Source organism: Stenella coeruleoalba (genome assembly GCF_951394435.1).
Source record: "Stenella coeruleoalba genome assembly, chromosome: X".
NCBI lineage: Eukaryota > Metazoa > Chordata > Mammalia > Artiodactyla > Delphinidae > Stenella > Stenella coeruleoalba.
This window is the reverse complement of record NC_137152.1, coordinates 36,982,027-36,998,131: the sequence shown is the minus strand read 5'-3', so window position 1 is coordinate 36,998,131 and position 16,105 is coordinate 36,982,027. Positions and strand designations below refer to the sequence as shown.

The 16,105-nt window shown below is 47.8% G+C and overlaps 1 protein-coding gene across 5 annotated transcripts in view; it reads right to left on the bottom strand.

Moving 5' to 3' along the window:
• Positions 1-15,824, bottom strand: part of USP11 (ubiquitin specific peptidase 11) — a 52,228-nt gene extending 36,404 nt beyond the window's left edge. For 3 of the 5 annotated variants that reach the window (XM_079911585.1, XM_079911586.1, XM_079911584.1), the window contains exons 1-21: positions 15,489-15,655; positions 8,013-8,122; positions 7,709-7,839; positions 7,246-7,363; positions 6,962-7,107; positions 6,777-6,838; positions 6,553-6,652; positions 6,019-6,192; positions 5,778-5,936; positions 5,168-5,392; positions 4,943-5,026; positions 4,730-4,824; positions 3,787-3,993; positions 3,059-3,111; positions 2,614-2,871; positions 2,468-2,538; positions 2,202-2,314; positions 1,094-1,243; positions 890-1,005; positions 629-717; positions 392-555 (exon numbers count right to left, since the gene is read on the bottom strand). In XM_079911585.1, coding sequence (XP_079767711.1) covers positions 418-555; positions 629-717; positions 890-1,005; positions 1,094-1,243; positions 2,202-2,314; positions 2,468-2,538; positions 2,614-2,871; positions 3,059-3,111; positions 3,787-3,993; positions 4,730-4,824; positions 4,943-5,026; positions 5,168-5,392; positions 5,778-5,936; positions 6,019-6,192; positions 6,553-6,652; positions 6,777-6,838; positions 6,962-7,107; positions 7,246-7,363; positions 7,709-7,839; positions 8,013-8,122; positions 15,489-15,640 — 2,751 coding nt within the window. In that variant the 5' untranslated portion in view covers positions 15,641-15,655 and the 3' untranslated portion in view covers positions 392-417. Of the gene's footprint in view, positions 1-28; positions 556-628; positions 718-889; positions 1,006-1,093; positions 1,244-2,201; positions 2,315-2,467; positions 2,539-2,613; positions 2,872-3,058; positions 3,112-3,786; positions 3,994-4,729; positions 4,825-4,942; positions 5,027-5,167; positions 5,393-5,777; positions 5,937-6,018; positions 6,193-6,552; positions 6,653-6,776; positions 6,839-6,961; positions 7,108-7,245; positions 7,364-7,708; positions 7,840-8,012; positions 8,123-15,488 lie in introns of those variants that run through there. The other 2 variants (XM_079911588.1, XM_079911587.1) reach the window with 2 other exon arrangements.
• Between the last annotated feature and the right edge of the window lie 281 nt (positions 15,825-16,105).

Here is a 16,105-nt window from a genome sequence, read left to right as displayed (position 1 = left end):
TATGTTAAAAGAAAAAAACCCACACTGCCAAGGAACACACTGGCACGTTTATATGTACACAGCAGAAAGTACAGAGTCTCAATAAGAAAATACACTCTGTGTTCAGGTGCATCCCACCACCAACCCCTCAGTTCACCCCAGGTTGAGGACAAGAGGGAAGGGGACAACCATAAATAGAGAATAGAAGGGAGGGTTAATGCTCTAAGGGGCAAACACAGGTAGGGAACACACTGCTGGAAGGAGACATGACCTCTTCTTCCCCAAGAGAAAGCAATATAGCAGCACAGGAGAACAGTAGCCACGACTAAGCCTGTGGCATCTGGCATGGGGCACCTAACACAGGTAAGAGGACAGGGGTGGAGCTGGGAAGGAAGAGAGCAGAGATGGCTACCTTCCCTGTGGCAGGGCCAGGGCCCCTCAATTTACATCCATGAACTCAGAGTTGGCTGGGGTACCAAAGGCTGGGGACGCTGGGGGGTCAGATAAGCTGGGCTGGGGTTGCAGGCGACGTGCCACATCCTGGCGTTGGTAGAACAGGACATAGGCTGCCTTGGACTGCAAGGAGAGGACAGGAGTCAGTGTGGATCGGGGAGGAGGGTGTCGGGAGAAGGGAGGATGGAAATCACACCTCAATCTGATTCTCAGTCACAGGTGAGACACTGTTGTCATCGAAGTAGTGCCATTGACCGCTGTCCTTGTTGCAGGCAAATGTCGTGTCTATAAAAGAGGGGAAGCTGTCCTCACCCACCCTCCTGCCCCTAAGAGGCATCCACGTCCGCTCTCACTCCTCCCACCCTAATGACCTCGCCACCCGTTCACACATCTGGGGACACCCACTGGGGACATCCTGACCCCCCAGCACACGGCCCTGCCACAGCCTGGCACATACAGTGTCCATCCCGCAGGCCCCCGTAATGGTTGGAAACTGCAATGAGATCATATTTGTACAGCTCTGGGGCCGACTCGTTCTGCGGCTTGATGACAAACTTGGAGAAGTCCAGGTCCCTGTGGGTGGGGAGAGGGTTAACACTGCTGGCGCCCCCTTCCCCATTGCCTGCCTTCCCCCCACAGCCAGCCTCCCCGGGCCCCGGACCGGATAGGAAACTCCACAAGGGTATCCAGCTTCTCGCGGGAGAACTTGGTGTAGGAAAAGCGCTTCAGGTGGATGATGAGCGTCTCCGGCAGCATCCACAGGTCCAGCTTCTTGGTGGCCAGCTGGTGCTGCTTGCAATTGGGGCAGTACCTAGAGATGGAGCCCGAGTCAGGACACAGACACTTTCTGAGCACCTACCGCATGCTCTTTGTGCCGTGTGGCCTTCGTGGGCCACGTCTCGTCCAGAGATGCTGCTCTTACTCCTAGCCTGCCTGTTACTCTAGTTTGCTCTCTTGACACGTTAAAATCCTACCAAGTACTCACCAACTCCCCACTGTATACACTTTTGTACTGGCGTGTGTTTTTGTTTGGCTTCCAGTCTGTGAGACACTAGTCTTCTTTTAGAGCCTGCCTCTCTCACTCCAGTTTTCTCTCTTCTATTTTATTCACTGACTCACTCGCCAGGTATTTACTGACGGTCTACTGTTGAGTCCTTTGGCACTACTTTGTATTTCTATTCCCTTTCTGCTCCATGGAGATGCCGCTCTTATTTTTTAGACTGGTTTTGTCTTTTTTGGTTCTCTTTTTCTGTTTTGTTTATTCTGCAAGGATCTAATGAGTATCTACTGCACAGCCCACACCATTATAATCAGTGAGAAGAGACACACAGTGAACTTAAAAGTCTTCCCCCTTAAGGGGTTCACTCTAACAGGAAATACAAAAAAACGATGCAAAAGGGGATCTAGGAGGTGACATCAAGTGGCGTTACAGAGCTAGAAAGAGGGAATGGAGGGAGCTGATGGCTGGGAGAGGAGTGGCTTTTAACAGAAGAGTAAGAGAAGGTCTCTCTGAGGAGGTAACATTTGCTCACAGACCTGAGCAAAATGGAGGTCAAATCCTGTAGATAACTAGAGGAAGAATGACCCTGGGAGAAGGAACAGCCCAGGCAAAGGCTCTGAGGTAGGAATAGGCTTGGGGTGTTGGTGGCCAGAGTGGCAGGAAGGCTTCGAGTGAGGGGGAGGGGGAAGGAGGTGTATTTAGTGGTGACGGACTGGGGGAGGTGGTCCCACCCAACTGCACCCCCAGAGGCCCTGTTCTGGGCCCTCACCAGGGGTTTTCCTTCTCCAGGGTCTCAGTGGTGGTGAAGAGCTCGATGCACTCCTGCAGCCGCACCGGAGCCTTCTTCAGCACGTACCCAACACAGTCATGCTTCACGTAGCCCTAGGTTGGGGGAATGGACAGCCAGGTATGAGGATGGGGGTTGTGGGGGATAAAAAGGAGTCGGGGTGGAAGACACACACCGAGTGGTTAAGAGCATGGACTTTGTGTGTAGCGCAAGGTGAAAGTGCCTCCCATCCCCAGGATCTCGTTTACCTCAGCCTCCACCTCGTCATAGTAACGCTTCTTCATCTCTGGCTCCCAGTCGATGGCAATGTACGGCTGGGCTGGGGGCGAGGGGAGGTGGTCATGGGCCCTGCTGCCAAGCACACCCCCCTCCCGCCTCCCCAACCCTGGCTCACAGCTGAAGGAGACACCATGGGTATCCTCGTTGAAGGTCGAGCGGTCGCTGGTCCCATTGGAATTCACTGTCTGCAGGGTGAAGAGGTGTTTGCGCCGTGCTCTCTGGGGCCAGTGGGATGGTCCAGGGGAGTTGTCCACGGGGGCCCGGCTCCCACCCGCGACTCCAGAGCTGGGCCCAGCCTGCTCCGGCCCAGGGTCTTGGGAGCTGCCCCCAGCCACATGTCCAGCCTTAGGGAGGTTGTCCTTATCCTCCAGGTCTGCTGGGACAGGAGAGGATGTCAGAGGTGGAAATGTGTGAGCCCCAGGGGGTTGAGCTGCAATACACATCCATGTGGACCCTGTGTGGGTCAGACCGACCCCAAACCCCCTGACCCTCCCTCAGGCCATGGGACTGCTTGTACAGACCCTCATCCTTGCCGATCCTCTCTCCTTTCTCCTCCTCACCTTTCTCATCCCCATCATCCTCGTCATCCGAGCTGGGTCTGGTCACATAGCGTCTGCCGACAGAGCAGAGGAGACTCTCAAGGAGGGACCCGAGGGCAGGGAGGACAGAGCCCAGAATCCTACTTTGCTTATGATGGGAAGCTACTGGTAAACCCACACACAAACAGTTCTTAAGGAGGAGCCCGGAAGGTCTCAGGAGATGCCAGAGGGACACGGGAAGAGGCAGCCTGACAATGTAGGATCTTGTGTGCCACAGTTAAGGAGCGTGGATCTTAAGTATGATAAGCCACTGGTAAACAGGCACACAATCAGCTGTAAATTTCCATCAGGGAAGGCCTCTGAGAAGCACTTGTAAGTGCAACATGAGAGAGAGGTGAAGCCAGATAACGCACTGTTGTTTGCCTTGGTAAGGACTCTGGATTTTAAGCACAATGAAAATCTATCAGTAAAAACACAAACAACCAAGCCTCTCCAAGGAAGAGACAATTAAGTACAAGATGAAGTCTGCATTTTGTCTGTCTTGTTCACCTCTGTGTATCCCCAGCACCTAGGAGAAGTGGTGCAAAGTCAGAAATTTAGAGAAAGAAAAAAGCCTACACGTTCCTCTCTGGCCATGTTAAGTTTGAGCTGTCTTCTGGATGCAGACGGGAAGTGGCAACTAAGCAGCTAGACGCCCGGATCTGAGTTCTGACCCCACCTCCCTGCCTGACCCCAAACAGCAGACTCACGAGAGGCGGTACAGCAGGATGTGATACAGGGCGTCCCAGGAGAGCCGGTCCCGGGGCACCGACACCAGGAGCGGGTGCCCAAAGAGCATCAGGCCATAGTAAGAATTGTTGTAGTCCCGGGCTGGGGTGCGCTCCCGCAGGTAGATAGGAAGCACAACGTCCTCTCTGGAGTTCTCGCCAATAGCAGCCCTGCCTGACACCTCGTATCTGTGGGGGATGGACATCAGGTCATGCCTGATCAGGACACCCAAGAGGGATTCGAGGATTCTACCCCAGTTGCTCCAGCCACTCACCACTCACAGCCTGAAAATATTTTTAAAAGGGTCCGAAGAGTTACCCAGGGTTCTGTATTTTACAAACTGTTGGATGATTTACACAGCCCTTTGTTTATGTGATGTTAGATAAAGTACTTTGGTGTTATCAGCGCACTGAGGGAGTTGACAAAAATTTTTTGTGACACAGGGATCTAAAACCATTTTCTTTTTGGAAAACTAAACTGCTTGGTTTACAAAAATTTTTCTACTCATAAAGCATCTTCTATTTTAGTTACCCAAAGATTTCAAACTTGCTCTGAATGTTCTTATGTTCAGAAAGCATCTTAGTGTTCCCCATTTCAAAAATCACTTGGTTTTTGAGGCATGCAATGTGAGTAAGGAGTGCAGATCAGCATCGGGTACATACAAGGTACTAGTTAAGTGCTGAATAAAATAAAGAAACAGGAGCCTCCCTCACATAACAAGGAGGAAAACACCCAAGGACGCCCTGTATAAGGATGTGTCGCCCCACTCACTGACAGCCCCTAGCCCCCTGCCCCACTAAGGCACATGGCCGAAGCCCCGAGCTGTGCAGGTGCCCTGTGAATCAGGCCGAGGAAGGGAGAGGGAAGGTGGTTAACGGAGGAGGTTCCTGAGAAGCCCTCATCTCCCCTCGTCCTCTCACTCACATGAAGATATCATCTCGGTCCAAGATGCTGCTCAGAGACTCCTCCAGCTGGTAGATCTTATAGAAGCGGTGACTGAAAACATCGGCCACCATCATCTGAGAATGGGATGCAGAGAGGGGACCGGTCAGTCTGCCAGGTCTCCCCCAGGCCCTTCTGCCTCTCTCTGCCCCCCTGCCCCTGAATCCCACCCTCCTTCTATCTGCAGAGCCTCACCCTTTCTGGCGAGACACCAGTGTGTTTGGCCAGAGCCACACACAGATCCGAGATCTTGCCTTTCTTGGGGACCACGAGCCGGTGCTGAGGGAGGAACGGTATCCACAAAAGAGCAGAAGGATGTGTGGTGAGTTAGTGAAGGAAACCCTGAGGTACGATAGAGTAATCAAACGAACTCTGACTACATGTCCCTCATTACGTCCCCTGTCCCCATTCCCCCCGTACCTGCTCTGGCTTGCGGCGGGGGTCCATGGAGACAAAGAAGACCTCCATGACCCTCTTGTGGGTCATAGGCAATGGGACACTGAGGTAGCAGAAGGGGTCGAAGGTCACAGACACGTTGCCACAATCAGGGCACACCACCGTGGACTTGAAGAGGCCATGGAAAGTGTCCACAATCACAGAATCGTTCCGCCGTTTGTGGTTCTGCCAGGCCTCCTGAGCAACCTCCTGTTGAGTGCCATGGTGGGTGGTGAGGCTTGCCCGGGGCCGGGGAAAACCATGGTATGGGGTGGATGTGCATGGGATTAAAGTTAAGGTTACGGCCACCGGTAAAGTCCAGAGGCAGAGTTACAGTGAGGGCTATCTGGAGACTGCGTTCACTGTCGGGGCCGGGGATTATTTGGGGCAGGAGACCAGGTGGGGGTTAACTCTGGGTTGGGCGTGAGCGCAGATGTGGCGTTGGAGCCAAGGTTGGGACCGAGGTCAGGGAAGAGGAGCTTAATAGAAAATGGTGGTGTGCGGGATACTCCAGGGAGGCCAGAAAATTCCTGAGGCAGAGGCCCTAGTGGCTTTAATGAGGCTCTCAGGATGGGGGTCTTCCAGGAGCGCCCACCTGATCTGGCCTCCCAGCAGCATCGCACAGTTCCACATATTCCTTCTTCTTAACACGATTGAGGTCCTCGTGCAGCCCATCCAGGAGGAACGACAGCAGCTCCTGTGAGTCATGCTGCTGGTAGCCCAGAAACTGGGACGCAAAGTGGCCGACCTTGGTCTGAGAAGATGGGCAGGGCCGTCAGAGCGTGAGGGAGTTGGGGGGTGGGGGCACAGAGGAACCGGCCAGGGCTGAGCCACACCTTGAACACGTGGGGCACGATGGAGCGGTGGTGGCCGGACCACGCCTGCTTCACCAGGTCCGCATAGGCCTCTGCGATCTCCCCCTTCATGCCCAGTGGGTTGCAGAAGTTGAGCTCCTCCAGGTAGCGGTTTTTGAGGAAGTAGTTGGTGAGCTGTGGCACGTTGCTGAGGCACTGCAGAAGGCAGGGGCCAGGTGCATGAAGAGGCGAGAGAGGTAACCAAGGTGGGGGACAGAGGAAAGGGAGACAGGAGGAAGGGGAAAGAAAGAGAAGGCGCAGGGAAGTAGGGGAGAGAAGAATTTCAGGAGAAGGAAGAATGTGGTGACGAAGGAGAGAAGACAAGGGAAAGCAGGGAGCAAGTGGAAGGAAGAGGCATTAACGTTTCAGAAAGTAACGTGGGCATGTCGAGCCAGACTGTGGGGCCCCAGCTTCCAACTGACCCCTTGCCCTGCAATACCCCCCTAGCTCTGTCCCCAATCTCCAACGCTCAAATCCATCCCTGCGCAGTGCCAGACCTAGACCTAATGGCTCAACCTGCAGGGCCGAGTTCATGAAGCACGTGTTGCCCAGATTGGTGAGACCACAGATGCCCGGCTGGCCCTGGAAGTCCTCATCCTCCTCCGACGCGCTGCTCCTGGGACGGATGAGAAACTCTTATCAGCTGAGGACCTACTACTTGTGGGTGGAATGTGCTCTTGGGCTCAGTTGTTCTGCCTACTGTGGGATCCCACTCTGGACTGGAAACCCCAAGGGCTCACATGGCGGGCAGCTGTGCGCTGGGCCAAGTGCCATCCTTGTTTCGGGTCTCCATGATGACCACCTGGGTTGGAGGAAGAGGAGTAAAGATCAGGAAAGGCATTCATGGAGGGTCCACGGACACCTAGCCCTCACTTCCCCCAACCTGAGCACGGGTGGTGGGCCAAGAAGTCCTCCCCACCCTTACCTGCCCAGTCTTGAGAGCGGCGTCAAGCACTGTGACACGTGTGTTGCACAACCTCTCAAAAGAGCCCTCCGCGTTCTTGATCCACAGCCGTGTCTCTTCTTGGGGGCTCACCAGAAACTGCTCTTGAGCGGTGCGCAGAACTAGGTCTGTGGAGGGTGATGGAGCACATTCAAGGTCTTCCTGGGACCCTGGAGGATCCACCCATCTTGGCATCAGATTCCTTAGGTCACCGAGCTGTGACCGTGGCTGGGAATGCCAACTCATTCCGCGACCCTCAGACTCACCAACAGAATCTGTGCGGCTGAACTGAGCGGTGTGAGCTGTGTCCATATCACTGTGCTGGATGAGCAGCAGTTCTACTGGGTACACTTCAACCTTCTGGATGTTGGACAGCTCCACGACCTGGAAGGAGGGAAGGGTGCACACACAGGTGTACCCACCCAACACACACATGGACACAGGAACGACGACCTTTGAGATCAGAGGAACATCCACACAGACAAACACACATGGCATAGACACACGTACGAGGCTCTGTGAGGGGAGCACACACAGGCGAGCAAATGCAGGGGACACAGCAAGATACCATCTAATGACCTGGGAGAGGAGGAGAGGGCAGACCCAGGTGTATGGATACAGCATACGTGAACACACAGGTCTGGACCCATCCTGGGCCTATGGAGGCCTTCCTCCTACGCTCCCCGCCCTATAAAAGCCACCCCCCAGCACCCTCCCCACCCACTATACCTTGCGTTCAATGGGAGGCTGGCCATGCTCTAGACCATACCAGTTGACCAGGTAATGCCAAGCAGCCGCTGGGAGCAGCACATAGTCCTCACCTTCCACCAGTCCCTTCTTGAGGCGCCAGTTTACCTGGTCTGCAGGAGGGCGGGGGGAGGTGGCAGAGGAACAATCAGGGAAGGAAAGTGATGAGTCACTCTGGCCATCTCACCAATGACCTAGCACAGAAAAGGGGCTCATGATCATTTGCGGGGACAAAGATGACAAGAAGTCCAGGCTTGGCTGATGTTGGGAGGCAGAAGCCTGGTACCTTCAAAGAGCTCAGCATTGTTGATGCAGCCAGGGAAGGTGCTGGGGTCCTGGTCTCCTCCCTGCACGTATACTTCCCACTGCTTGTACCAGTGCTGCTCCACGAGGAACCTGGACCAGACAGGTGACAGGGGTGTCACACGGCTATCTGGGGGTTAGTGGTACCACTTCACACGGTTATTAGACTAAAAGTATCAACATGTTACAAGTCAAGATGACAAGTTTCATGAACACCTGAAACTAATACAGCACTATACGCCAACTATATTTCCGATTAAAAAAAGAAATTCTTCCCAGAATTCAACATTTAAAAAAATTTTCAGCATCATATAAAAATAAATTAGAAGCAAAATGTATTCAGTGAAATCCAGATTTGGATAGAATGCTTAACTTCTTAGGATACTAAAAGAGATTTGATGATTAAAAACAGAAAGTGTGCTCAATAACGGCAAAAAAAAAAACCAAAACCCATACCCATACCCATGGGGCCAGAAAACAGGAGATTTTATTATGGAATAAACAATAATTCACTTGTATTAGTCTGTGGGGTAACACAGTCAAATTAGGTTCAAAATAACTTACTTGCAGCTAATGTTGTAAGACTTAGCCATTTGTTAAATGTGCAGTGTTTGTGAAGGATACAAAAATCTTCGGCTAAGAAATGGATTGTTAAATTCTGAAAACCTGCTCAGAAATCAAAAGGAATTTCAACTGCTAAAGGAATCATAAAGTTTTCCTTCAAAAACTGTATACTGCCATCTTAAAAATAATTTCTTATTTAGGATTTATTTTGGCTTTAGAGTAAATTTCTAAGTGTATGGTGACTAGCTCACTCTTTATGTAAAACTGTGGTTAAAACATAAAATTTACCACCTGAACCACCTTTAAGTGCAGTTTGACCTATTCTCTTTTAAAGGAGACTTTTATATGCACTACTAGGATAAACATTTAGGACTGTTGAAATCTGCCTTTGTAAAATGTCATGAGAAATTCTGAAGTCTGCAAAATACTTGACATATAATAAGTGCTAAATGAACATTAGCTGTTACTGTTCTGATCCCAGGGCTTAGACAAAAAAGTTCATGTACACGTAATCCTCCTTCCCCCCTCCAACTCCAACACAAACCTGCTCTGCTATGGAATTTTTTTTTTTTCTTTTTTTTTTGGCTGCGCCCACCCGTGGCATGCAAGATCTTAGTTCCCAGACCAGGGATCGAACCTTGCCCGCTGCAGTGGAAGTGCGGAATCTTAATCACTGGACCACCAGGGAAGTCCCTGCTATGGAATTGTTGACACATAAAAGGCTGTCCCAAGTATTTAACAGCCTCAAATAAACACTTTTTAAAAAAATTACAAAACTGATAAAAAATACGTAACAGTTTTCCAGCGATTTAACTCTATAAATTGGATTCCTTAAAATGGCAACTTTTCTTTGTTTAAAAAAGGATCAGAAAGGTAGGGGGATGGGGAGATAGAAAAACCCTGGAATAGTCACATGTTGCCCAAATAGGCAAACTTTTCTGTGGGTTGTTTTTTATTCAGTTATTTATTTTGGGGGTTGCAGTGACCCCCACAGACCCCGTACTTCATTCATGCCAGAAACACACACCCTCCACACTCCAGTGGCTCAAGCCACAGACACTTCCCATCACTCATCTAGAAAACCCCATTGCGGACCTTACCCTCTGCCACTGTACCTTCACCTCCCCTTCAAGGTTTTAATTGCCTCCATTGATGGTCTATGAGGTTACTCAGTAAAGCTAATTTATTGTTAATGGGACCTTCGAAGCAAAAGGAGCCACAGCTCAGTGGGTTTTTTTAAAAGCAGATTTTTAAGGAAGATTAACATTAAAATCACTTTTTAGAGTGGTAAGCAAAACCTCCAGACCTGGCTACAACCTGGATTTCTAAAGCCATCATAGAAGACTGAAGTTTTACATAAATTTTCACAAAGTATCACTAGCATGTTTTTTCAATTCAAAGACACAAAAACTTTTTTAACATCTCTGAATTGGGATGGCTCATAATCTGTCAGCTCAGGTGGCAGTCATGACAGAGTTGTCATTGTCTAATGAAAAAGCACCACATTGTTATTTACTCCTACACTTCAATTTTTTTTGGTTGCTACTGTAAATGGTATCTTTCAAATTTTAACTTTCTAATGTCTTGTTGCTAGTATACAGAAATAAAATGGATCTTCCTAAAGTCATTTATGTTTGTGTTTCCTCAAATTTGTTAAAATGATATGAAATATGTGCTTATGGAAAGAAATTACTAAAAATATTGTCTGTCCTCTAGATTTCTCTTGTGTCTGGAGAAAATATTGGTTATTCTGGTTAATCATTACACTAGGTATAATAATTACAGAGAAATAGAAATATGGATGTAAACTAAGAGATGGTTTCCTACTTGTTTTATTAAAAGGTTGTTAGCTTATTCAGATGGTAAATGTGCTATTACATTGTTCTAAATTTATTATTTATATATCTGTATAAGCCTACAAACACAAATAAGAAGGCAGGCATATAAATAAATCCTTTCTATAAATTGTTACATGAATAATGTACCAAAGGAGAAAAATTAGAATTTGGGCCTTTTTGTGTAAAATGACTACATTAATTTATGCCCAGACTGGAAGTTCCTTTTTCTGTCACCAAATTACTGTTAACTCTTGGTACCTTCTGACATCTCCTTAGCTCATTTTTAAAAAAGAATTCTTGCTTTAAAAAAAAGTTAAGCTCCTAATAATCTTTGTTATTTATCACTGTGTTTTACGAGGTTGACTATAAATATTTCTTGTCTTTACTTCAATTTATATCTTGTTAAAAAACAACTATTCTTCCTTTGTCTTTCACAAATTCAGGCCAAAGTCAGAATAATAACACTGTTAAGATGTTCTTTTCTGTCTAAACTATCTCTGGGAGATACCACAAAGATCTGCTCCTTTGCCCTATAAAAGGAATGATAATAGCATCATTAGGTTTATCCAAAATTCCCCCAATTTTAATTAACTTGAAAATTTCAGAAAAGCTTTCATTTTTCAAACTTGATATTTTTAAAAATGACAAACCAAAAAGAAAGTTTATCTTCCTAGATTAGTTATTAATTATATATAATTAGATATACTAATATAAATATCTTTCAATAACTGCATAGTTTTCAAGCTAAAAAGCATAATGTTCAAGCAACAAAGACTAGTACAGTAACTGTCTACCAAAAGCTCCCCCCTCCAGGACGCTAGACTCACAAACTCCTTTCCCTTTTTGGTTCACAAAAAGTCTGAACAGGTACTAAGGGTGCCGACTCAATTAGAGGGGAATTGTCAGAGGCCTATTGTTTTTTTCAGTCTTTCATTAGATCCAGTGGCCAAAGCATATTTACCTTGTGTAAGAGCTATAGCAGCAATCGCCAACCAAACGTGTGAAAATTTCAGTCGGTTTAGTTCTAGGGTCTTCATTAAAGGTAACGGTTCCCCGTGCTGTGCAGACTTCTCCATTGACAGAAAACCCTCAACATTTCTAGGCTAGTCTCTTAAGCTCCAGTGAGACGTTGCTTCCCCTTCACACATCACAGTCGATTCTGCAATACTGAACCCAGCCACCCACCTTCCTTAACCTGAGCAAAGAGAACCTCATGCTTGCTTACCTCTGTTAGGAAACTATCCCCACCCTGCACAGACCTAGAGACTCCAGCTATCCCAGATTTGTTTTAGATGGTTCATCCTCGAAAATTTGCCAAGGAAGCTAAACTATCACAGATTTGAATTTTCTCTTAAAATTTAAGCTTCTCCTAGAAATTAAATCAATTTAGATGGCCAAATTAATTAAATGCCCCCACCCAAATCTGCCAGCTGACAAAAGACAGAAGGTGCAAATATTAATATGGATATTAGGTATATGATTTGGGGTTAGTCCATGACTTTGAAATGCTTTATAAGCACAAATTTCCTGACCACTGCAGCAAACCCCTATAAAATAGACAGCAAATTAAAGAATCTTGAGGTGCTCTGCTCTAGATAAGCATTAAAAAATGGAGCTAAGGAAAAATGCTGCATATTATCCACAAAAGCAGAGATAAACTGGCTTCACTGAACCAACATCGATGGGATAAATTTTTTTTATTGACAGAGCATAATTTTTTATTCACATGACATAAAATTAACCATTTAAAAAGTGAACAATTCAATGGCATTTAGTACATTCAGCATTGTGCAACCACAACCTCTATCTACTTCCAAAACATTTTCAGCACCCCAAGAGGAAAGCTGGTACTGGTGGGATAATTTTAAAGGGTATTGTCACAAGGCTGTAAAGGTAGGATGGGGCAGAAACCAAAGGCCCCCCCCGCCCTTCTGAACACCTCCAAGTGGGCTATAAAAACGTTCCTGTTATTGTTTATTCTCAGGATGGATTGAGGTTTTGCCTTGCTGGAGAGCTATAGTGTAATGGTAAAACAAACTGCTCAGTTCCATATTTCCGATTTGGGGAATCTCAACTTGTCTCTCCAGTAACAGGAATATGTATTTCGCTAGTACTGTGATTAAATAACTCTGTAAAATGAGCAAACCTCACTCCTAAAGGCTCTCAGGTGAGAGCATGCTTGAGGCGTTCGAGGAACAGCAAGAGTCCAACATGGCCGGATGGGGAAAGTGAGGGGGAGGGAAATCAGAAGAGCATGGGAGAAGATCAGAGCCAGGGACCAGCCTCGCAATCCTAAAGCCTTGCAAGTCATTGTAAGAATTTTAGCAGTTACATTGAATAAAATAGGAAGACTGTTAAAACATTTTGAGGAAAGGATGGACATAAATTATTTTTAAAAAGAATTACTGTGTACGGAAAGAGGAAAATAGTACCTGCACAGTGGAGAAACCCAGCAGATACCTTCACCAAGTGATCAAGGCTAACATCACCAATGACGTCATGTGAATACAGAGTACCCACCTGACATGATGCAAAGGGCACACCATGTGCATCCAGTCTGATTTCATATATATCCTCAATAAAATGAAAGCTTAGACCACAAATACTATTTAGGGATGCATACAATGGTGGGGAAACGTTAACGAAATTAAAAATTCAGGGTAATAACTTCCCCTGGCAGGGAGAGGGATGATCTTCATCTGGGAGGGGCACAGAAGGATTTCTTAAGGTAACGGTCTGAATCTTAACCTAGGTGATTAATTCACAAATTTTTTTATTATTCTTTAAATTTTTAACTTTGAAATAGACTCAGAAAAATAGCAAAAATAATACAAAGAATTCCCGCGTGCCCTTCATCCAGATTCTCCAAATTTAAAATTTTACCCATTTGCTCGATTATTTCTTTAAATACGTTTTTATATATGCCATTCTTTCAACGATTTCAGAGTAAGCTTGCTTACACGATGGTTCTTTACCCCTAAATATTTCGACATGTATTTCCTAAAAACAAAGATATTCCCTTTCATACTCAAAATACAATTATCAAAAGCAAGGAATTAGCAGTACTAATAGCTAATCTTCAGACCTTAGTAAAATTTTACCAATTTCCCCATTCATATCTTTTACAGTAAAAGAGAGAAAATTCATTTTATGAGAAAAAACTTATTTTTAAATAATTTATTTTTTCTGCTCCGGGATCCAACCCAGGATCACACTTTGCATTTAGTTATCATGACTCGTTAAATCCCGTTAATTTCTTCAGTCTGGAACAGTTCTTCATCCTTTGTCTCTCACGACCTTGAAATTTTTGAAGAGCACAGGCCGTTTATTTTTATAGAATGTCCATCAACCTGGGCTACGTAAACGTTTCATATAATCTTTACAGGTCTTACGTATTTCACAACTTAAAAAACGAGATACAACTCGGCGAGAAATAAAATGAACCCAGGAACAGTACATTTCAAGCACTGGTTAGCAAAGAAATCAATTAAACAAGCCGATTTATCAAGATACGCGTTGACATTTTAAAAAGCTATTTGTTCCTGATTACAAAAACAAAGCATTACAAAACAAAACAAATGTAACATCGAAGGCCCCTCCCGTGCCAATCACCTGCACTTTCTCCCGTCCTGGGAAGAAGGGCTCGGCCAGAGGCAAAAACCTCGCCGCGTCACAAACTTTGCTCATTCGCAGGCGCCATTTTCTGCTTCACAAGGTACCACCTCCCCTCTGCAGTCTTTCCTCTGCCCCAGGACACGCCCCTCGGCCTACGTCACAAGCCTCGTTCCCAGGCTCCAGCTCCCTCCGTCACGGAGGCTCCGACTCCCCTCCCCCCTCAGCCTTTCGGCTCCGATTTCGCTCTTCCGCCTGACATCACCCGCCTCGCCTCCGTTGTCAGGCGCGGCGGAGCACCGCGGGCCGCCCCCAAATGCTACGTTACGTCGCGCAGACCACGCTGCCCCGCTCTGTTGCTGAGAAAACCTCCTTCCCAGGTTCTCAGTTCCACCACGCGACCCTGACCCCGCCGCCGTGGCCCTTTCTTCTCAAGATCCGCCCCCCTGAATGTAAATTGATACAGCCACTATGGAGAACAGTATGGAGGTTCCTTAAAAAACTAAAAATAGAACTACCATACAACCCAGCAATCCCACTACTGGGCATATACCCAGAGAAAGCCATAATTCAAAAAAGCACATGCGCCCCAATGTTCACTGCAGCTCTACTTACAATAGCCAGGACATGGAAGCAACCTAAGTGTCCATCGACAGATGAATGGATAAAGAAGATGTGGCACATATATACAATGGAATATTACTCAGCCATAAAAAGAAATGAAACTGAGTTATCTGTAGTGAGGTGGATGGACCTAGAGTCTGTCATACACAATGAAGCCAGAAAGAGAAAAACAAATACCGTATGCTAACACATATATATGGAATCCAAAAAATAAACAAACAAAAAAGTGGTCATGAAGAACCTAGGGGCAGGACAGAAATAAAGACGCAGACATAGAGAATGGACTTGAGGACACGGGGAGGGAGAAGGGTAAGCTGGGACGAAGTGGGAGAGTGGCATGGACATATATACACTACCAAACGTAAAATAGATAGCTAGTGGGAAGCAGCCGCATGGCACAGGGAGATCAGCTCGGTGCTTTGTGTCCACCTAGAGTGGTGGGATAGGGAGCGTGGGAGGGTGACGCAAGAGGGAAGAGATATGGGGATATATATATACGTATAGGTGATGCACTTTGTAATACAGCAGAAACTAACACACCATTGTAAAGCAATTTTAATCCAATAAAGATGTTTAAAAAATATATATCCGACCCCCTGCCTCTCCACAACAATCCGGTTCTCAGGCCGCAGGCTCCACCACACAGGCCCGGCCCCGCCTCTTTCACAGACAAGGCACTTCCCCGCGTCTCTTGTCCTCAGTCTCACAGGCCACTCCGCCCCACGGCACCTCTCCTGCGGACCTTCGCCGCCCCGTCCCCCACCTTCCCCAACGCCTCCATCGTCCCCCTAGCCGAGGCTCCATTCGCAGCTCCGCCTCACCAGCTTTCGCCCGCCCGCAGCGGATGCCCTCGCCCATTCTCGCCGTTCTCGATCTGGCGCCGCTGGCTCTCCAGGCCCGGCACCGCTTTACGCTGTGGCTCTCGGTCCTCGGCCGCAGCCGCAGCCGCCGGACTCTCTGCCACCGCCGCCATGGCCGTTCACCCTCCTCTCACAGTCATCGCAGCTGGGGATAGGAAAAGTCCCCATAAATGCTACTTCCGGCTTCTGTCCCCGGAAACGGAAACAGAGCCCCCCAAACAGCCGGGGGGCTACTGCCATTTTGAAAAGGGAGCCCCGCTGGGACGCGTCGAGGGGCTAGGCGGGCATCGGACCTTGGGCGGTGATCTCTGCGACGAATAGGCGGGGTAAAGCCTCCAGTTGGGACCTAAAGACAAAGGTGTCTTGTGGGATTCTAACGCCATGTTGAGTCGGGGCAAACGGTTCTGTGGAAGGTGCAGGTAGAGGTCCCCGGGGTGGACGAGGACATGTATTGGGGAGCGCTCAGAGGAACACAAAGGTTCCAGGTCTTCTCGGTCCCATGCTCTGCTGGGGACCGCGGGCCCCTATCCTGGGAGCGGCGTTTTTGCTAGCCTGACCAGAATACCCTTATTTCATTG